General features: G+C 37.6%; 1 protein-coding gene across 10 annotated transcripts in view; it reads right to left on the reverse strand.

Moving 5' to 3' along the window:
* The window catches only part of FRYL (FRY like transcription coactivator), a 297,672-nt gene that overhangs the window by 34,201 nt on the left and 241,145 nt on the right, over positions 1 to 22,326 (reverse strand). For 8 of the 10 annotated variants that reach the window (XM_070458031.1, XM_070458033.1, XM_020879792.2 and 5 more), the window contains 13 exons: positions 20,424 to 20,592; positions 18,393 to 18,477; positions 17,772 to 17,884; positions 16,538 to 16,688; positions 15,765 to 15,868; positions 14,012 to 14,197; positions 12,530 to 12,734; positions 11,205 to 11,326; positions 9,991 to 10,181; positions 8,594 to 8,688; positions 6,845 to 7,452; positions 6,189 to 6,286; positions 2,079 to 2,249 (listed from right to left, as the gene is read on the reverse strand). In XM_070458031.1, coding sequence (XP_070314132.1) covers positions 2,079 to 2,249; positions 6,189 to 6,286; positions 6,845 to 7,452; positions 8,594 to 8,688; positions 9,991 to 10,181; positions 11,205 to 11,326; positions 12,530 to 12,734; positions 14,012 to 14,197; positions 15,765 to 15,868; positions 16,538 to 16,688; positions 17,772 to 17,884; positions 18,393 to 18,477; positions 20,424 to 20,592 — 2,298 coding nt within the window. The remainder of the gene's footprint in view (positions 1 to 2,078; positions 2,250 to 6,188; positions 6,287 to 6,844; positions 7,453 to 8,593; positions 8,689 to 9,990; positions 10,182 to 11,204; positions 11,327 to 12,529; positions 12,735 to 14,011; positions 14,198 to 15,764; positions 15,869 to 16,537; positions 16,689 to 17,771; positions 17,885 to 18,392; positions 18,478 to 20,423; positions 20,593 to 22,326) is intronic. The other 2 variants (XM_070458027.1, XM_070458034.1) reach the window with 1 other exon arrangement.

Here is a 22,326-nt window from a genome sequence, read left to right on the forward strand (position 1 = left end):
TTTACATTACTGATGTTGAAAACCACAATACAGTTAACCTAAGAGTTTATGACCAGATTATCAGAAATCCAGAGAATAATGAAGGTAAAAGGTAACGTCTATTATTGTTACTTGTCCTTGCTTCAGAAGGAGAATTAGGTAGATTGTTTTTTCTTAACCTTAGTTAAGAAAAAAAAAGTTTTACTTTCATACCCTTAACTAATTTAATTGAACACCATTTATTTTAAAACTGCTCTACCACCATTACCAAAGAATAACTAACTACTCCCAAGCCATTCCCACCAGCCGATGACTACCCATGTTATCTTGGGCAAGTTTCTTAACCTCTCTGAGCCTTGATTTTTAAAATAAAAAGTGATAGCACTTTCCTATTAGGGTTTGTGGGACAATTAAATTATATCTGTGTAGTTTTAAATACACGTAAATAATTTTAGTACTGTTGTTAGCGATAATCTGAGAATCGTTAAAAATCATAGAACAAGGATAACTTATACTAATAAGAGTAACATTTGGGGCAAAGCATTCTCTTTACAGACTGGAAATATATTGCCCATATGTGGTACGCAACAGGCTATAGTGTGCCAGTGTCAGACCTTAGAACCCCACGGGTCAGTCTTCAGGGAGAGCTAGTGTTACTTTGTGATGATGTGCTCAGTTGCGGCCGACTCTCTGCGACCTCATGGACTGTAGCCCACCAGGTTCCTCTGTCCATGGAATTCTCCAGGCAAGAATACTGGAGTGGGTTGCCATTTCCTTCTCCAAGTGTTACTTTAGTGTTGGGCTTTATGGTGGCACAAAAGTGAAAGCTGGAATGAGGCACTTAAATTCAAAGGAGCTTAGGTCTTAGGTCTGGCTTTATGTTGGCTCTTGTCCTAAAGGTATAGGGACAAGATAAACCTAGTGATGCACATTCATTCATGTCAAGAAGCTCTCAGGCAGACAGCTCACTCTGTCAGCTCACTTAAATATAAAGGTGATGGGAGTAAATCTATCAAAACTAACACTTTAAAAACTCACACCATCTTGAGCACTTTATGATGGGCACCACCAATGACTTGGATAAGTTAAACAGTGCTGTGAGCAATACTTAAACGCTTACTGAGTTACAAATAATTTAAGTCTCTTCGTGTGTTAGGTTTAACCTCTAGAGGTCAACTTTCTAAAAAGGAAGATACCACTCTACTGCAAGCTGACAAACATTTTTAGTGACTAAGAATTTCTTCCTTTTGAAGGTCTCCGGTATTCTCTACTTAGTAACTTACTTTCCTAGGCATGGAGTTATTTCTTCAACAAATAAATACAGTCGACCCTTGAATAATATGGGTTTGAACTGTGTGGGTCTGTTTATATGTGGATGTTTTTCAGTACCACAGCAGTACATGATTCACAGTTGGTTGAATCACGGATATAGAGGGCTGACTGTAAGATATACTTGAATTTGACTGTATGGAGAGTTAACACCCTTATTCCAGCATTGTGCAAGGTCAACTATGTTAACTTTTTATGCTGTTCTAGGACTAGTTTTAAATCCTATTTACTGCCCCCTCCATCATATTTTAGATTAGCAGGTAAACATATCAACAGAATTAATACTTGCCCAGAAGAAATGGCTTTACATGCTATACTATTATTCTAGAAAGAATTTCAAAGCCAAGAGCAAATTTATAGAAACAAAAAACGACAACCATTTCCTAGGATTAAGACCATAGAAAAAAACCCATTTTCCATTTTAAATAAAGGTGAGGTTTATATTATTTTGAGTTTTGTGATAAAGACAGTGAATGTAGAAATACATTCAAAAACCCATTTTCCACTTTAAATGAAGTTTACATTATTTTGAGTTTATACCACTTATGGACAGTGAATGAAGAAGTAAACATTGAAATGGAAAAAAAAAAAAACAAAACTCATTTGTACCTGGACGATATTACCTATATATTTTTTCCTCTTAAAAAAGATGTTACCTCTATTCATTCTTAAATAAAATTTGAAAATTAGTATTGCTGCTCTAGAAATAAATACCCTTGAAAATTCTGTCACAGAACAGTTGAAAGATCCTTTTATGGGGGTAAATTTACCTCTGCAAGGTAAGTCACAAGACTAAATGTAGTATCTGAGAAGGAGTCGTGCAGGTATCTACACACTACATTGATCCAGTTAGAACAGTCTCTGGAGTACGTGTGTGTACTGTACAGGCTCATCATGTGAGCCAAGTTGACAAGTGTTGGGCATTTTTCTTCTGCACAAACCTAAAAAAACAACAAAAAAAATTTCATTTACTTAATGACATTAAACATAATTTTATATTCAATGTATTCATTTAATGAAATAATTCAGATATACATGTTGACGCATTAATGCATTTTCTCTCAATACAGTAGAGAAGTTAAACAGAAAAGGAGAAAGCACAGGGCATCCCTGAGGGAATGCTTTAGATAATATGGAAAGATGGTTAATATGTCAAGCACTTCCATGGGTGTTAAGTACACAGCTTTCTTTTCAGTCCAGTGTTTTAGAAAAATGTCTTTGGTAAAAACCTAAAAGTTTCTGTAAATCCTACATATCATTCTGTAAAAAGAGTTTTGTCTTATAAAATCCATATAAGGTTCAGAGTACAAGAAACTAAATAGGCAGACTCGACCAGGAAACCCTCAGGGAGGTTCAGAGTTGCTGTGCCAACGAAGAAACGCTTTAGCCTTAAGGTGTCTAGGGAATCACTCCAAAGCAGTCAGCTGCAGAAGCCTCAACATATGATACAGTAAAAGGACTTCATTGGAGGGCTGATAAAAACGCTTGAGCACTGCATCTCCAAAGTTCAGGGAATCAGCTAAAGCTCTCAAGGTCCTTGGCCAGTCATTTACAGGCTGGTACAAAGTATACTGACTTTCTTAGAGTTTGCTTGATATGGTATTACAGTATCTGAATCAACAAATGTTTGGGAGAATGGGCCAAATGCACCTTCTTTGTTCCCTGAGTCACTGATGAGGATGTTCCTTAACCTCCTCCAAGGATAACTGAACAGTAAAGAACTGGAAAAGGGCCATGTTAGCCTCAGCTATCGTGAAAGGACAGCCGTGATGAGTTCTTTTACTTCTCCTTTTTTTCATTTTCCTCCCTTATTCTTCCATCTTATTTTCACAAAGTGCCTAGAGCATTTGATAAAACAATAGCATTACCTTTTAAAATATATATAAATTTTCAACTTTCAGATGACTATAACTGACTTTTATGCTTATTCATCATGCAGACAATATCACTGGATAAGCCCAAGATATGAAGGCGTGTAAGACTCTGTAGAAACTTAACAGAGTACCTTGGAAGTTATTTTATAAAATCATTCAAAGCAGTTGTTTTCATGCATTAGCCTTTTACTCATTTTATGAGACACCAGGAAGAAAAAAGAAAAAGTTGGTTGATATTTCAAAATACTTGTATTTCACTTATATTTCAAGATATGATTATTTGTATTTCAAAATATAGTAATTTTCCACACTATTTTATAAAACCATATAACTTTATAATTTCACAATCTGTTACTCTTCAGCAAAAATTTTTATAGTTTGAGGTGAATTCTTTAATCTTAGCTTGAAGAATGACATTCTGATAGAATTCTTATCTTCTTAAAGAATATTTTTTTGAAAGAATGATTTTTTAAAACCTAGTTTTTGAAAAGGAAGACATTCTTTGGAATATAGGCTGTGCAATTTTATAGTAAAGCAAGACTAGCTTAATTTTGGAATTTTGGAATTACCAGGTTAAATTATGAGCCACAAAGAGTTATGTTTTATAACAAAACTTTTCTAGCATGCTATTTTGCCATAATGAATAGCTAAAAAGGACAATATTTGTTCCAAGTATTGCCTCATTTTGAAATGCTGTGCTCCCCACAGGCACAAACAGCAGCAGCAGTGATATTTGCATAATGAGGAAGCACATAATGGCAGAAAATCACTCGCAACAGTTGACGTGAGAGAATAATTAAGGAATCAATTTAGTCCACATCCTGCAGGTTGCTGAAAGCCCACAGAGGGAACCTTTGTGTGCCACTCAACAGGAAGAAAATAGACTTCACAGCAGTTTATGACTCACAGAAAGCCATATATTTGATTTCTTAAAAACAAAAGATATCTGGGACATTCCTGGGCTTTGCCTCGGTCATGACAGCACGGGCTTGGGGCTCAAGGGGCTTCCATGGTCTTCTGGGCACACTGCCTCTCACCTGCCCCAGCACCAAGCACGTTACTCATCACACCTCAGCGGCCAATCTCAAATGTTTCCACTTCCCTTGTCAGGGAATTTATGCTTTTTATTTTCTTAAAATGCCCAAATAAGCCAGTATTTTTTTCCTTATATTTTCTTTCGTAGTCCTCATGTAGGAAAAAAAAAAAAAAAAAACCCTCTGTTTACATTTTCCTAATGGTATGTTATCAGAATATTAAAGTGAAAGTCATTTTAATAAAATTTTTAAATCACTTTTAGACCTCATTAATGCAGATACACACTGGGTTTTTTAGTGCAAACCATCATTTTCACAACTAAGATGTATTTCCATTTATTATAATGATGGCTCTTCTTTTTAAACACATGCTTTTAAAATGGTTAAGAATTTCTCCACATCTATTTAGAAATTTAAATAGGGATAGATTCAACAGCATATTTTATTAAATATTTTTGTCATTCATTAAATATTATCCATCAAGATAATGAAAGTGTTCTTACTCTTGTAGCTGTGTATGTGATAATTGGGTTGGTAGTACTTTTTCACTCCATTGGTACCCAGAGATAAATCTGCCCTTACCGACATTGAAATGTGGGCCAGGGAGAGGTGGGTGTTTGTTTAGCTTTCTAGAAGCTTGCTCTTTCCAGTTATTGATATACTACCTGCTACCTGAATCTCAGGTTTGAAAAAAGCTGCTTATATAAAAAGCTCTTCCAGAGAATTTTATGTGCTTGTTCCCTTATGTTGTTGTCCCTTCTCTGATTTTTCCCCAGTGATTTAACCAGGTTATTTACTTATATTACTATTGAGTCACTTCCTCAGTTCACCTAATTTCCTGTTGTATATATATTACTTGTAAATTCATATGACTCCTTCTTGTAACTGCTTGTATTTTCAGCTTGAAAAGTCTTTTTTCCAAGACTCAATGTGACAAAATAAATAAATACATAAAATCAGTTCAGAATTAAGTTTAAGCAGAAGGCAAAGTAGTTGTGATTTCTTTCTTGTTCTTAGGAGGAAATTACTAAGTATATAAAATTCGAAATAATTTTCTTTTACAATTTGATTGAACTATAAAACTTTTTATACAAAGTTTGTCCAGAGACGATTTAAAAATAGCTACATATTTGTTTAAGAAATGTATGATGGGAGGGAAAGAGTCAAATAAGGAAAGAAAAAAGAATGAAGGGAGCAGAGAGAAGATGAAGAGAATGTTAAAAGGCAAACAAAAAGAGAGAACTTTCAGAATCAAAAAATATATTATGCCCTCTTCTTCCTCAGGGACTCTGCACATGTGATTCCTCCTGCTTGGAAAATTTCTGCCCTCTGCCCTGCTTCTGTTTCTCATCCAGGGATCTTATTTTGGTCATTCCTATTCAACCTTCAAAGTCAGCTTAGATATGACTTCCTCGAGGCAGATTTTGGTTTATGTGTCCCTAGAATATTTGCGTGGAGAATCCCATGGACAGAGGAGCCAGGCGGGCTACAGTCCAGAGGGTCACAATGAGTTGGACACCACTGAGTGGTTAACAGTTTCACTTTCATTGCAAAGTCACCAGATTCTAGGTGATCACACCCCGAACTCTAGGCTCCATGGGGCTAAAGGTTCTGTCTACTTTGATAATCACTGTATTTCAGCACCTGATTCAGTGCTCAGTACATATCTAGTAGTGAATAAATGAAAGACTTGGAAACTGGCAGGTAGAGGATAAAGTAGGGAAACGGAGCAGAAAGACTCAAGACTCAGAGGACAGTTACTCTAAACAAGTAATTTTATTCACTGTCATTTGAGCAATTGTAACTTACGTCGTTACTATATTACTCCTTCATATATGCATAAAAATAAAAATTCAGATGCAAAATTCACATAGCAAGCGACAGTAAAAGGATTCTGAAAAGGCTCCCCCCTTAAGACAGACTCTAGAGAAGTTTCCCTCCAGTGTTATCGTTCAGCGTAACATTTGCTTACCTTTGCTATTCGACTCGCTGTTTCTTTGCAAAACTGGGTTGGGCTGTCAAAGTGCTGGATTAAGTGAGGCAGCAAGCAAAGGATGTTAAGAGGAAAGCCTATGAAAAGAAAGCAGAGAGTGACGGGGTTACCGCGCGCGCCTCAGACGGGGGCTTTCCCGCCGCCGCTCCCGCCGGCGCGGAGGCCGTGCCGTCTCTCCTTGGGCACCTCAGCTTCTGGAAAAGGTGTGTGTCAGCGGCGTGGAGGCCGCGCTCTCTCTATCCCCTGGGGCACCTCAGCTTCGGAAAAAGGTGTGTGTCAGCGGCGTGGAGGCCGTGCTCTCTCTATCCCCTGGGGCACCTCAGCTTCTGAAAAAGGTGTGTGTCAGCGGCGTGGAGGCCGTGCTCTCTCTATCCCCTGGGGCACCTCAGCTTCGGAAAAAGGTGTGTGTTGGCGGCTCGGAGGCCGTGCTCTATCCCCTGGGGCACCTCAGCTTCGGAAAAAGGTGTGTGGTCGTTTTTCTGCTTTTACCAGAAAATTTATGCTACCTCACATATTAAGAAAACTGTGGAAAAGCAGAAATTAGTAGATTTCAAAACAAATGATCAGTTTACATTTCACTACATTAAAAAAGCAACAACAACAACAACAAGTTGGTGCAATTCTATTCACATCACCTGACAACTGGGAAGGATCCACCAACGTGTGTTTGGAGACGGAAATGAGTTTACTCAGGAGGTGCACCGTCATTTCCTGTGTGGACACTGAGGTAAAACCCTTAAGGAAGAGCTGCTGAAGGCCTGGGAAGTTACTCCACTTCAGTTTGCTCTGTACGTTTTCAATCTTCTCTCGACTCTCTGACTTATCCAAAGGCAGGTGGATCAGCAGTTTGTTGAGAAGCCTGAGAGCCAGGAGGTATTCATATTCATAATCTGATTCTAACAAAGAGGCTGCTATCCAAAAAATGGTGGCCATCAGGTTGGCGGGCTCAGTAGTGGGCTGCACATCGTAGGCTGCTTTCTCTCTCAGGGAGGAAAGGCTTCGAGTCCTCGCTAAGCTACTGCTGTGGTTGATCCGTCCGTCCATTATATCCAGTGTGTTACTCCGCCGCCGGTCACCTCTCCGGTCACCAATTAAACTTAACCTCAGAGAGTTACTTCTTGTGTCACTGCTGTATCCCAAGTAACTGCTACTATTAATGGGGCTTGTGCTTAGATTGAGTTGTCCAGTGCTTTTCCTGTTAGCTGCATACTTGTTTCCCATTATAGGATCATGGTATGAGGTTCTTGAAAGAAAAAAAAAAGGAAAAAGATGAATCCATGCACAACTGATTCTTTTGCTACATTAACTGTACTCTTAAAACAACTGAAAAACAGTAACTGTTTCCAGGAAAAATCATTTTTAAAGTATATCTAACTTAATACCTGAAACTAACACAACACTGTAAATCAACTCTACTCCAATAAAATTGTTAAAAAAAAAATAAAAGCATATCTGACTTTGCTGAAACCAATTTCAGTTCTTTCCCCTCTATTAATAAAAAAAAAATGTACAACAGTGTCTTTTCTACTGTGACCGATTATTTCCCCTGAGTTGGATGAGGTTTGATTTGAAGTGAAAATACTGCTATAGTTACTGCTGATAATTTTCAGGTCTGGGATTTGGTGAACATTATATCCAAAGCCCAGGCCTCGTTTGTTTCATCTTCAGACTCAACAGTCCTGATGTCCCTATTTCTGTCAATTTACACTCCAAAAGAACCAAGCTCAAAAATTTAATTTTGATTTCTCCTTCTCCCTCACATTTAGTTATCATTGATTAAAAAATAAGTACAGAATATTTTCTACATGTGCCAGTGGTATGCAAAATGCTAGGAATATTGAAGTCCATGAAAATTTTAGCTTGCTAGTTGCTATTAAAATATTAGGAGAATATTGTGAGATTCCAAAGGATAGAATGCTTAACACTCCCCTGGTCACAGTTAGAAATGCTTAACTAGGAGAGGGGTACTCAGATGGGACCTGAAGGATAAATCAAAATTTGGGATTTACAAAGAGGAGAAAGTCTGAAGAGAGGCTGGTCCAGGGAGGAGGACCGATAGGTGGAAAGTTGAGTCCTAAGGAGCCTGACCTGCTGGGGGGACAATGGGTTGTTGAGTGTGCTGGGAACAGAGCCTGTTACTGGGGCTGAAGCCCAGAAGCACAGCATGAAGGTCTCTGGCCAGATGAAAGAGGAACAGTACTGCCACTTACTAGCCCTGTGACCTTTCTCCCATTCTCACTAAGGCTCATTTTCCCACTGGCAATTCATCTGAATTTGGGGGTATTCCTCTCACTACCAATATTAGAACAATATAATATTGTGCCTATTTAGCTACTGAAGTTTTGTACACAAATCCACCGGTTGCCTGGTTTATCAATTCTTACTGAGAAAGGGCAGAAAGAAGATCATAATGCTTCATGGTTTCAGCTAAAGTATCAATTGCAGATTCCAATGTGAGAAGCAGCTCAATCACAAATCCCTAGAAAAAAGGGGCAGATTTTAATTAATTATGCTCTGAAAGAAAAAACTATAATGCACATCCTGATGAGATTTTAAAATAGAACAAGTTCCACATTAATATTACAAAATAATTAAACTCTTGAGCAACATGATCTTGTGGATGGATGAAAACGTAGCAAATTAATGGTGTAAATTGATTATAATGGCAACACAACCCACCCAAAATTGCTGGGGCCAGAAATCTAGGAGACATCCTTTTTTCTTTCTCTCACATCTAAACTGAATCCATCAGCAAGTCTTGAAAATACGACTTTAAAAATACACCCTGTACCTGACTTCTCTCCTTCCATGGCTTCCTTTAATCCAACTATCACCGCTCTGGCCTGGGTTCTTACAAACAGCCTCTTAACTGGCCTCTTTTACCTTTCTAAGGATGCCACAAAGCCACCCCCAGAGTGAATTTTTAAAAAAACAAATCACATCCATCATCCTCCTTTTAAAACTATGTGTAGTTTCCCATCGATTCAGAGTGAAATCCCACCTCTCACCAGAACCTCCCCAGGCCTCATGTGACCTGGGCCTGCTGGAGTCCCCAACCCCACACACTGCAGCCACCCTGGATTGTTTGCTTTTCCTCTGAAGAGCCTACTGCTTCTGCCTCAGGGCCTTTGCACTTGTCCTATTTCCCTCTGCTCTCTGTCCCAGATGATCACAGGGCTCACTTACTCACTTACACATGTGTTCAAAACTCATCTTCTAGGTGATTATATACAACAAAACCCCTCTCCCCTATCATTGCTTAAACTGTCACCCTACCTTATTATTTTCACAGCATTCATCATTAAGTTGTTTTATACATTACTGGTGGATTAAAAGGTTTGTTTCCCCAGTGAAATGTGAGCTCCATGCTAAGAACTCTGTGGTGTCCACTACTGTATCTTCAGTATCTAAAACAGCATTAATAACATCATGGGTCTGTACAGACCTATGTTAAGTTCCCTATTGCAGTATTTCACGTAATTTATCTTAAAAAATGAAATTCCGTGTTTTGCTTTACATCTAACTTTAAATTTCTCTTTTACCTTGTAGTCATCACAGAATAATATCCAGGTGTGTATGTATTAAGCTGTTTTTATAGGCACCACCTAATTCAATTTGTATGTTATTAAACATGAATTGTCTAACTTTGTTTTTAATTCTCTGCTTCTTAGCATCTGATATCAGTAATTCTCTGTAACATTAACTTGCTCTACCTGCCATGATTTATGTTTGGAAACAGGTCCTACTGCTCAACACCTGCTGAAAGAAGTGAAAGAACTACCTGGGCATCTTCTCCTGGATCCCCTACAGTTTCTACAAGTCTGGAGAGAACATCAGAAAGCGTAGTTGCAGAGAGAGGCTGCTTTAGGGCCCTGAAAATCTGAAAGGATCTCCCAGCATAGTGTCGAGAAGAACAAGAAAGTGCTGTCTGCAGTGCGACCTCGCTAAGATGATGTTCCAAGTGAATTCCTTCTGTGAAAACAAAGGAAACGAGTTAAGTGCTTTTTGTTTTTCAGGATATATATAGGGGTGATGATCAGAAGCTAGGAACCATATTAAATTCAGTGCCAGCATAATACCTGGCAAACGGGGCATTAACATTTTCCAAGTCAATGCTTTTCCTTTTCATACAATTCTATTTGCACTTCAGATGACTCTTCATTATAATCTCCAGGGAAGTGATCCCTGAGAACAAGGTCTCTCAACGTCACCACTATTATCATTTTGGCAAAATAACTGTTGTGAGGGCTGTCCTGTGCTGCGTAGTTGTTTGTAATGGTGTCTCCAGCCTCTTGACAACTTGACACCTGTAGCAACTCATCACTGACTTCCCGCTCCCTAATTGCAATAAAAATGTCTCCAGACATTGCAATATGTCCCAAGAAGAATCACCCCTAGCTAAGAACCACCATTTTAGACACGTTTTACTCTAATTTTCAGGATGTGTTCAATTTTAGATCACAGAAGCCCAAACCAGCACAGTTTGTCATCTCTATAAATGTTCCTTCAAAAATAATTGTTTCATGATGAACAATCGTGTTATAATTTTATTATACTATCATATGTCAAACAAAGAATGTCGAAGTGGCATTCTTTTTTCAAAGATCTATTTGGTATATACCACTTTTAAAGTCTTTGTTGAATTTGTTACAGTATTGCTTCCGTTTTTATGCTTTGGTTTTTGGCCACTAGGCATGTGGAATATTAGCTCCCTAACCAGGGATCAAACCCACATCTCCAGGATTGGAAGGCAAAGTCTTAACCACTGGACCATCAGGAAAGTCCCAAAAGTAGCAGTCTTATTTTCAAGTAGTAATTGTTCTTCAACCAAAACAAATCTTTTTTCACTAATAAGTTAAAAAAGAAAACCTATCTATGACTTTAGAATTTAGACATGTCAATTGTCAGTTTTTTGCTGAACATCATCAGAAGTTTGGGCATCACAGTAAAAATACTTGAAAGTAAATATTGTCTGAAACATTTATTAAAAGATACCTGAGCTTGACTGCTTAAAAACAGAAATCACATGTTTCAAAAATGTAGTCAACTGTTCAGCACTCTTTATGCTAGGATTCTTGGCAGAAACATCCTCATGGTTCCAAAGGGGCCCTCTTTTTCTGAAAACAGAGAACAGATGTGATTCCCTTGGATTTTAATTTGATATTAAGTTTTATTCACACTCACTTAAAATGTGCTTTTGCAGTTAGAAAGGATAGTAGTTGAGTAAATCAAACAGCATGTCATACGGTCTACTGCTACGGTTTATATACTACCTGGATTTGCAATGATCTAGAGCAAGTAGCGGAAGATCCAAGTTACATATAATTTCAAAATGTTCCATTGTTACAGTCAAATGCTCTCAGAGGTAGTAGGAAAAGATGGCAAATTTTGCCAAGTGAGAAGAGTAGTGGTTACTGCTTAGATATTAAAGGTCAAAATTTATAGAGGTGACACTTTATTTAGATTGTAAGGCAAAGAAAATAATTTATAAGTTAAAACTACAGGAAAAGTTTAGGACAGAATAATGTCCTTCAATTCTTTCTTTAAAATATCTGTGCATTTACCAGCTTGGTTATTCAGGTTTCAGCCCCTTATTACCACAGACCAAGGTGCCCTGAAAAAAAAAAATGTGGTCACACTGCCTCTAGTCCCTGACACCTCTAATTCATCAAGTACTTTGCTATGAGACTGATTTTCTCAACATATTTATTTAATTGGGCCCTCCTCCACACTCCTCATTCTAGCTCAAAGATTTTCGATAATGTCTCCTTTCTTGAAAGACCTCTGGCCTGGGCTTCATGGTTCTGGTTCTCCAGTTTGAATTCTCCCAAGCTTTCTTATCTAGGAGCCCCTCAACATTGCATTCAAGCTGGATTACTCACCAGCCTGAGTGAGTGAGTAACAATTATACCTTGTTTTCTCACATCTGTGATCTTGCTCTTGCTGTGGTATGCTAGCCCCTTCCTCCCCATCTATGTTTCTCCTTAGAGTGTTTTGCAAAGAGTGGACCATAAGTAAATATTTGATGATTGACTGGTAATGCAGCTAATGAAGGCAGAATATACATTCAGATAATACTGTACTCTCTTTGGGTACTTAGTATTCAGACATGATTAAGGCCCTTCCTCACATATAATCTTGTGTGAGCAAAAGAAGAAAGTCTGGTTGCATCAAATTTTCTAAATATTGCACAAGACAAACCTGTCTTTTCCAAATCAATGACACTTTGGAAAACAAAAATAGGGTTCACTGAAGCTGACAAATGAAACAACGACTTAACAGAGGTTTATGGCTGGAATGGGAAGAGCTGCAAATGTTACCTTGAGGTAATGAATTCCATGAGGGTTTTGACTTTTCCATCCTGCTCTACTGAGATGTCAACCTCGTTGAGGATAGTGGTGTGCAGATGGGAAATGGCAGCGCTGTTATTTCCTAAGCTGATACTAGAGGAGGTAGAACTTGAGCTGAGCCCTGAGTCGGTCATGGGGGAGGGCTGGTAATCAGGTATAAAATCACTAACACCTGCTGAAAGAGACCATGGGTGTGAATACCCACATGTGAAACCATCTCCCACAATATATAAAGATTAAGCTATGGGCCCTTACAGATTATACTGGAGCCGCACAAGCACCAGAGTATATCAAGTGAGTTTTTGAGCAAACACTGTTTTCAGAGCCTCTTATTAAAACATAATGGTTTGGATTTACTATGCTATCCTATGCTGCCATCTGCTGAACAATGTTGGAACTGGCAGTTTCCTGATACTTTGGCATATTTCCTCAACATGTGTTAAGGAAATAATTTCTACAGTGTTAGCTGATTTTTAATTTCTTACGTTAAGGGTTCCATACTTTCTGCTTCACTTTACTTAAATAAAGGCAATTTTAAAGTCTGTTTGTAATATTTATATTATGCCAATTATTAAATAATTCTAAAGGTTATCACTAATGCCCATATTTATAAAATGGCAAAAGGAGCCTTAAAAACAAACAACAAATACAAACTATGGAATTCTGAATAGAAATGCTTAACTTAAAAAAGGCAGTAAACTTTATTCCATTCATCTTTTAATCATAGTTTAAAAAGGCGACTAAGTTTACTAACAATTGTTTTCTCACTAACTACAGGGTTTTGAGTAAACAGCAGGGCTTCCAGTAAGTAACTTTAAAATGTATTAACCCTGTATCTGACATTATATGATTAGGAAAAAAAGTAATCTTATTTCAATTTTTAAACCCAATTATTTTCTGGGTCATTTATTATAAACCTGATGATACTGATGAATGAAATAAATAAGTTAGGGCTATTAGGGAAAAAGAAAATACAATTTGAAAAGTAAAACAAATTTACATCAACAGTGAAATAAATTCTACAGTAAAGTCTCATTAATTTGGACCTCACTACTTAAAAATATATAATTTGGAACTTACTAGACTTCAAGATGTATAACATTTTAAATGCAATTAATACAACTGAATGAATAAAAAATTTTAAATGTCTTCCTTCGTCAGTTTTTCAGCTCTTGAGAGTAGGAAGAATCTAATACGAGTTCACCATTTTTTTCATAACCAGTGCTCAAATTAAGCCACTCAACATTTTTATGACAAAGACCCTTAAAGGTAATAGAGATTCAAATACTCCCAGTTTAATTCCTTCTTTTATGAATTAATAATGTCACTGGTACCTAAAATAATAAAACTATATTAAAAAGTACTCTCTAGTATCTCAACTTCAGTTGACTTTCTCTAATGCAATATTAACAAAGTATGGTTCTATTTTCAAACTACTTTTAAAGCAAATACCTGTGAAAGTATAATCTAAGTGTGCAATTTGTTTGACGGTAAGCACCCTGGGCTCATTAAACTCCTTGTTCCTGAGAAGGACAGAAGCAACAGTTCGGATGTTACTGTTGGATCCCATTACTATTAACAAGTGCAGAAGCAGGCGTTTGCAATGTTCATACACCTCAGGGTGGCAGTGGTCAAACCCTAAAAAGAGTAGCAGACAGTTATCATCAGGAAAGGGAAGTGATGAGTAGTATTCTTGCTACCAAATGCATATTTTAAAAAGAAAAGCACAAATTAAATATTTTGTGAAAGATGACATACTACATCAAATTTTTTTATTGGCCTAGAGTTCATTCACACTTTTACAATATCCTATGGTCCTACTGGACTAGGGTGAATCAAGACAAGTTTCCAATGTGTTTTATGTCTGAAATTTAGTAATCTCTTAGAAACCATTACTCTGTTACTTAACACTAGATGGACATGAATTTCTAAAGGCAAGCATTTTTTGTGCCTGGAACAAAACAGAAAGTCAGTAAATGTTTGCTTACTGAAGGAAGGAAGTAATATATAATATGTGTACATATCAGGAAAATTTAGGAGAAGATGGCTATTTTGATTTGCTTCAGGCAAACAATCTTACAAGCATGAAAAGGATTGCTGAGATGTGATGGATCCCACATGTTTGTCACAGAAGGCACAGTGGAGCTTTAACTGTAATAATGAGACTGTCTACAATCTAATTATTTTGGGAAACAGTCAGTACCCATTTCAATTTTCCACTTACTCTCAAAGTTCACAGTCCTAAAGGTAAATTAATTTTACTCTTGCTACTGTTACAGAATCTTTCCTGCTGGAAGGTGTATTTTTGTGTGCAGTGGGAGAGACTGTATGAAAGGAACAGGAATAGGTATAACAGACTTGTCTGTGGTTAAAAGACAGGCTAGGAATAACACCCCTCTAGACCATGAGACTCCCAGTAAAAAGTGTCATGGAAACAACATACAAAAATAAGAACAGAAATATGAAAAAAATAAAAGAACAGAAATATGGAGAAACTTTCTTAAAATCATACCACTTTTCCCACTGAGGAAAACTATGAAGGTTCCTCAAAATACTAGAAATAAATCTACTATATGATCCAGCAATTCCACTCCTGGGGGGTATACATCCAAAGAAAACAAAAACGCTAGAACGATATATGCACCCCCGTGTTCACAGCAGCATTATTTACAACAGCCATTTAAGAGGAATGAAATAGTGCCATTCGCAGCAACAGGGATGAACCTGGAGGGCATTACGCTTAGTGACAGAGGCCAGAGAGAAAAAGACAAGTGCTGTGTGTTATCACTTATATGTGAAATCTAAAAAATAAAACAGACTACTGAATACAGCAAAACAGAAGCTGACTAACTGACAGAAAGAACATACTAGTAGTAGTGGGAAGAGGGACGGTGGGGGAGGAGTGGCAAGATTGGGGTGGGGAATTAAGAGACACAAGCTACTGTGTATAAAGTAAGTAAGTTATAAGGATATATCATACAGCACAGGGACTCTAGCTGATATTTTATAATAACTATAAATGCTGTAGAATCTATAAAAGTTTTGAATCATTATTTGTACATTATTTGAAACTCATATTTTAAATCAACTACACCTCAATAAAGATAAATGAATAAAATGCAACCTATAAAAAGCAAACATACCATATACTGCCTTTCAGTGATCACAGAAATACACAATGAAAGAAATACCAAATATTTATTACCTATAAAAATTGCATGAAGAAGAAGATGGAGGTAGCTTCCCCATTCCACCTTCACACTGTGATCAATGATGAGATCCGTCAAAAGGATCACGGCTATGTTACACCTATGACAAACAAGAGCCTTATTAATGTTCCACTAGAGCAAACCTAGAGAAAATCTTATGCAAATTACTCTAAGATTTAATACTGTATTTTATGGAAAAATACAATTTCTCAAGAAAAAAAAGAAGAAAAGAAATACAGCTGAGGAAACTTTTCAGTGATAGTTTTACACACAGCCTATCTGCTAAGGGCTCCTCCAAGTCAAGGGCCATGTTTTCTCCATCTTCAACCCTAAGACCTGGTGCACTGCTTGCCACATAGTTGGTGTTCAGTACATGTTTGGTACATTTATACATTTTGAAAGAATGCAGTCACTGTTCTACTGTGATTTTTGCTAAGCAGGAAATCAGCTTAACTGAAAATAAAGAGTGCCTACTACTGTAAAATAGTATTTTTCAGATGTAATAACTGGGTCCCAGAAAGGTCAAGTAACTATGCCAGACACCCAGAAAAGCAGCAGCAGCAGAATTAGATTTAATACTATTCATTGTAAACAGTGAGAAGTCTGGGTTTTTAGATCGCTTAAAATCTAAATACACGTTTAGAATTTGTGGCAGTATCAAAGGAAAGAAGGTTGCTTGTGTTCCGTGTTGTCAGATAGCATAGAGACAGCTGAAAGTATTAAGCAGCGGTTTGGCTCGTTATGAAATAGTAATGACGCTGTGGTCCACCTGTGAAGAGGTAATCCAGGTGATGACGTTTCAGGCAAGTAATCCACCAGTGGTGACCAGCAGCCTCCAGCTGGTGGGAAGGGTAGTGGCTCTCCTTGATTATGCTCCATCACTTTCAGTCGCCAATTAGAATAAAGTGGCATTGAGTCACCTATCAAAATAAAATGATCTCATTGTCTACACCATCTATTTTCTGCCAATATAAGCAAACTCTAGTAAGACACCACCTACTTATAGCACTGGGAAGTGATAAAAAAGAAAATTTCCCACTATTTTGACAGATGTTTGCTAGGTAGACCTGGGTACCAATATTATCAGATTAAGCAAATCAGAGAGAGAAAAAGATATATCAATTCAAATTCCTTTATTTTAAATCAAAGCAAAACTACATGAGCACCTCATCATGATTTCACAACTGACTGATGTCCAAGCTACGAGACCACATTATAGATAAAGCTGCCTTGTATCAAGGGCCTTCTGGTAAGTTACTCAGTTCAAATTTCTGGAGATAGGGCCGATTTAACCCATCTTCAGCGGAAATCTGCTCTACTGCAGTGGGGCTACAGGGCACAGTAAAAAAGGCCATCAGGACATGTGAGTTCTGTGTGACGTGGGTAAGTCACTTCACCTCTCTGGGCCTCAGTTCCACCTGGTGCAAAGTGAGGAGAGAGTTCTGTGTGACGTGGGTAAGTCACTTCACCTCTCTGGGCCTCAGTTCCACCTGGTGCAAAGTGAGGAGAGTGGACCAGATCATCTTCAGGGTCCCTTGCGGTCTGAAGGCTTGTGCCTCCATTTCACCCTACCTTGGTGTTACAATGAGACTCAGACAGAGTGCTCATTTTGCAACTGCAAGGGAGAATGTTCAATAAAACCTGAGTCCCACCAAAGATCAAACCTGTTCAAAACAGCAGCCTGTTGCCTGTGTGTCTGTTCTGTGATTCTTTCTATGATGCTTCTTGAGAACCAATTCGTATGTTCCTTTTGATCAACCTACAGGGAACCTGTGCTTTTAAAATGTATTTCCCCCACTGAATGTTGCTTCTTAAAGTCAAGACATTTCAGATTATGTTGGAACACCACTAGTGGCAGTTAAATACTCTTCTTAAAAACAATTTACTGGAAGAATACTTAACATAATAATAATGTTAATAATTAACATTACTATAATGATAGTACACCTGACCATCGTAGTTATTAAAAACAGAAACAAAAAAACACATTTGGAATGTATTACTTTTTTCTTCTTCATAAGATCCTCCAGAGCTGCTACTGTATCGAGATTCTAGTCTGTGATGTTGACGATTTAAATGACTGTTTAGTCCACTGTAGATGTCTAGGTGCACATAGCTGTGGGAATGACCACTGAAGTTAGTCACAGTTCATGGTAAAATGGTATTTGTACTTTATGTTTCAACTTCTATGCTTAAAAAAAGAACACAGTACACAAATTACTAACTCAAGTTTACTGTGATATATTTTAATTTCCACATTACAATTCAAAAGCTTAAGCTTTGAAGTCAGTTATTTCTGCCTGAAGTTTTTCTTAAACTGTTGTGATAATAATGTTCTGGTGAAACCTATTCCATATAAAACAGACAAGAGTAAAATATCCATTTAGAAAAGTTAAAAAAAAAAAGAAGCAACACAAAAAGTGACTCACCGCACTCCACCGATTCACTGGTGCGTATTAAAAAATCTAGCATGCAAGTGTCTTTAATGTGAAAAATTTCCAGCATGGAAATATATTTCTTCACTAGAATATTAACACCATTCCAATGCAGAAATTATTGTTTATTCTGATGATAATCAGTATACATCAAACTGAAAGATTAATGAAGAGCAGAGAAGTACTTACCTCTCTTCAATACTCTCTTTTATGGGCTTATTATCAGGATTGCCATCCGTGGGAGCAACCATTGTATTGCTACTAGAAGTAGTTCCTGTCATCAGAAATAAAACAGTATCAGTGAATGTAACGCTTAGGACAGCTCAATAAGAACAAAAGATTTCACACTACAGATGTCAAAACTCCACTAAAATGAGACGAAAAGTGAAAGTTGCTCAGTCATGTCTGACTCGTCGCAACCCATGAACTATACGAGTCCATGGAATTCTCCAGGCCAGAATACTGGAGTGGGTAGCCTTTCCCTTCTCTAGGGGATCTTCCCAACCCAGGGATCGAACCCAGGTCTCCAGCACTGCAGGCAGATTCTTAACCAACTGAGCCACAAGGGAAGCCCAAATGAGACAAAGGTGATTTTTAAAAAGGAATGTACTCTTAAAGAGCAACAGAGTAAGGAGTCAACAGCAACAAAGTTAGGGATGCTGGAAAACAAATGGACACGAAGTAATTAAGTCTTAAAAGAGCTGAATCCAGAGCTGTTAGTGGAGGAAACAAGAAACCTCTGTATCTACATTGTTAAACCTCCAAGAGACTTAGGAATCAGTGGCGAGAGAGGACCTCCGGAAGCAGGGGTTGAAGCAGATGCGGAAAATGGCAAGAACAGCTGAAAATCTATTTCAGAAGTAGCTGGGCCCCAAGAGTTACCCCTTTACCTCTTGTAACTGGGTAACTGTCTCTGCTCACTTGTAGTCTTCTCTGATGACAATAAATCAGAGGATTTCTAGACTAGGGCACACCATACACAGGTGAAGGAGGAAGTACTTTACTGAGGATAAGGGAACTAAGTGGAAATATACATACATACTTAACGAGAAGACATATCTCCCTGCAACCTTCTTATACCATTGGGCTATCAGAAGGCTGGAAGACTGCAAGTGTGTGTATCTATGGATTATATGTATCGGTATACACACACACACACACACACACCCCTACATCTACTCTAGGCAGAGGATTGGAAGAATTTTCTCTGGGGAATCTGATTAGTACAAGAGAAAAGACCAATGGACACTTACATCGATGAAATCATTGTATAAAAAAGGACATCAACAAGTTCCGTATATACCTACAGACCATCCAATCAACTCTTTAATATGCCACTGTTTATGAAAAGACAGATCTACAGTTGGTAGGCTTTTGAAGAAAGCTTTTACTAAGACAAATCAAAACAAAGAAACAGCAATATAAAGAAAATAGGAACTTTCCCAGGTAGAAAGCTTTATCAAATATAGAAGATGACAGTCCAACTGTGAAACATGAATAGGATGCCCCTAAAATTTTTTTAATTAAAAAACTCTCTTTGGAATTAAAAACATTTTAGCAGATATAAAAAATTCAATGGAAGCATTATTAGAAATCTCGTAGAAAGTATAACAAAAGGATGAAGCCAGATGACAAAGGTAAATTATAAAACATAGTATGAAAGATCTCTAATTATACAATGTTATTAACATCACAAAAGCATTTAATATAAACTGAGTGACAAAGAACTTCATATAAATTTAATCTATAACAGTCCAGGTATTATATCAATTTTCAATGGATGTAGGTAGTTTCAACTCAGAATATTATGATAATATGGATATACATAAAAGTAAATACACTCACATGATTGAATACTATGTATAATATATGCTCAAATAATTGCAATATGAAATTACACAGTAATTTCAATATGTGAGCAATTCTGATATTTACATATTAATTATATCCATTTCTAAGAGCATCTGTTGTAAATGGACAAAATGGATATATTCCAGTTCTGAATAGGTATGTAAATGTTCCCTTTATCACATTACAAATCCTTACATTGTCAAACCTTTCTACTCATAATGATTTACAAAGTTCTATCAAGTTAATTACATCCATGACTTACGTTTGCGTGTTTTCTCTATGACGTTTAAAGCAAACGCCTGCTAAAATGAACAGTTGTGGAAAGCTTCTTTTTTGATACAAAGTAATCAGTTTTAAATGACTTCTCACCTGAGGTGACAGAAGGGATTTTATAGCTGGAAGTGATGCGGTAATAAGGGGGGTTATCCATGTGAGTGACTCCTGAACTGACAGGGTCGGTCAGCTGTAGTTCACTCACCAGTTCTTCAAGCAACTGCATTGTTTTGTCTCTACCTAAATATACAATAACTTTCTTCACCTGTCACAAAAAAAATCATTTGGAAAAGAAAAGGCACAATTTTTATCACACAAACTTGTCTTGAGACAAATTTTACCAGAGTAAGTACAGCTTTAAGTAGTAGGTGAATAGGCACAATCTAAATGTGAATAGACACTGATCAGCAATTAGACATTAATCAGCTTTATAAGTAAGTACTCTTCCCTTCAGCCCTCAATCTCGTGTCGAATTAGGATGACCTAGATATATTGCTTAATGGTGGACACCATTAAAGTCATCACTCCCTTTACTTATTTTTAGAAAAGCAAAAGATAATTGCCTTTTTATAAATAAGTTTCTTTTTCAATGGAAAATGAAGTGAAAGTCACTTAGTTGTGCTCAACTCTTTGCGACCCCCATGGACTATGCAGTCCATGTTATCAGGGTTGATCTCCCTTTAGACTGACTGGGTTTGATCCATCTTACTTGATCAATCATACTTGATCAAAAAGTATGTTTCAGTAGTATGTATTATTGAAATAGGCTGATCAATTAGTATGCGATCTTTCTTTTGTCTCCCTTTTTAAACCTTAGTACTTAAAATGTGGTCCTCGTAGAACATGCATTATTATCTGGAGCTTTCAGAAAATACAGAATCTCTGGCCCCACCCCCAACTCCAGAATGAGAATGAGAACAAGATCCCCAGCTGATTCACGCTGCATTCAGATGTGTGAGAAGCTGTTTTACATCACCTCGGACAAATCTTAAAACATGCTTTATCACATCACACCAGAAATCTGATAATGGTTCTCTGATAATTGACCTCCCACACAGCTCTAGATCTATCCAACCTGCTCTACTTGCTAATTCTTTGTCCTCAAGTTCAGTCTCCTCTGATCACATCAGGTACATTTCAGCCTCTGTGTCTTTGCTCTGATTCAGGACCTCTGAGATGATACTCATGACTCTAATTCTGTGAAGTCCCGACTTGACACACCAGCTCCATCCCCGACTCCAGCTGCAGGGCCTGTCAAGAAGCTTTCCTGGACTTGTCATCAACAGCTCTGGGTTGGAATTCCGCTCTACAGAGATAGACCTAAATAGCTATGTGACTTTGAGCTATGTCACTCTTCTTGCTACCTTACTTGATTCATTTGTAAAACTGCAGTCATCTTACCAAATTCACAGATTCTTCCAGAAATTAAGTAATGTAAATGAAGTGCTTGTACTATGCCTGGCCTATAAGTAGTGCTTAAGAAGTGATAATTAAGAAATTGTTATTATTATCATGAAAAACAGCTCTTAAAATTTCTGGCAAATGGCAATTCCCTGAATTTCATCTTGAAAAGTGAAAGTGTTAGTCACTCAGTTGTGTCCAACTCTTTGTGACCCCACCGACTGTAGCCCACCTCTGGCCATGGAATTCTCCAGATAGGAATACTGGAGTGGACTGCCATGCCCTTCCCCAGGGGATCTTCCCGACCCAGGATTGAACCTGGGTCTCCCGTACTGCAGGCAGATTCTTTACCATCTGAGCTACCAGGGAAGCCTAGGAATTTCATCTTGGCTTCTTGGAATTACAACTTCATGCCTGTTTCTAGTGCCAGCCCCAACTCAGTCATTAATTCATCCAATTAAGGGGAACTTCCTGTGTATCAGGCACTAGTCTAGGCTCTGACAAGAAGGCAATGAACTAAATAAACAAAGATTCCTGCTCTTTTTTTTTTTTTTTTTTCTTTTTGCTGCTGTGCACATCTTACAGGATCTTAGTTCCC

This window comes from Odocoileus virginianus, chromosome 29, assembly GCF_023699985.2.
Source record: "Odocoileus virginianus isolate 20LAN1187 ecotype Illinois chromosome 29, Ovbor_1.2, whole genome shotgun sequence".
Taxonomy (NCBI): domain Eukaryota; kingdom Metazoa; phylum Chordata; class Mammalia; order Artiodactyla; family Cervidae; genus Odocoileus; species Odocoileus virginianus.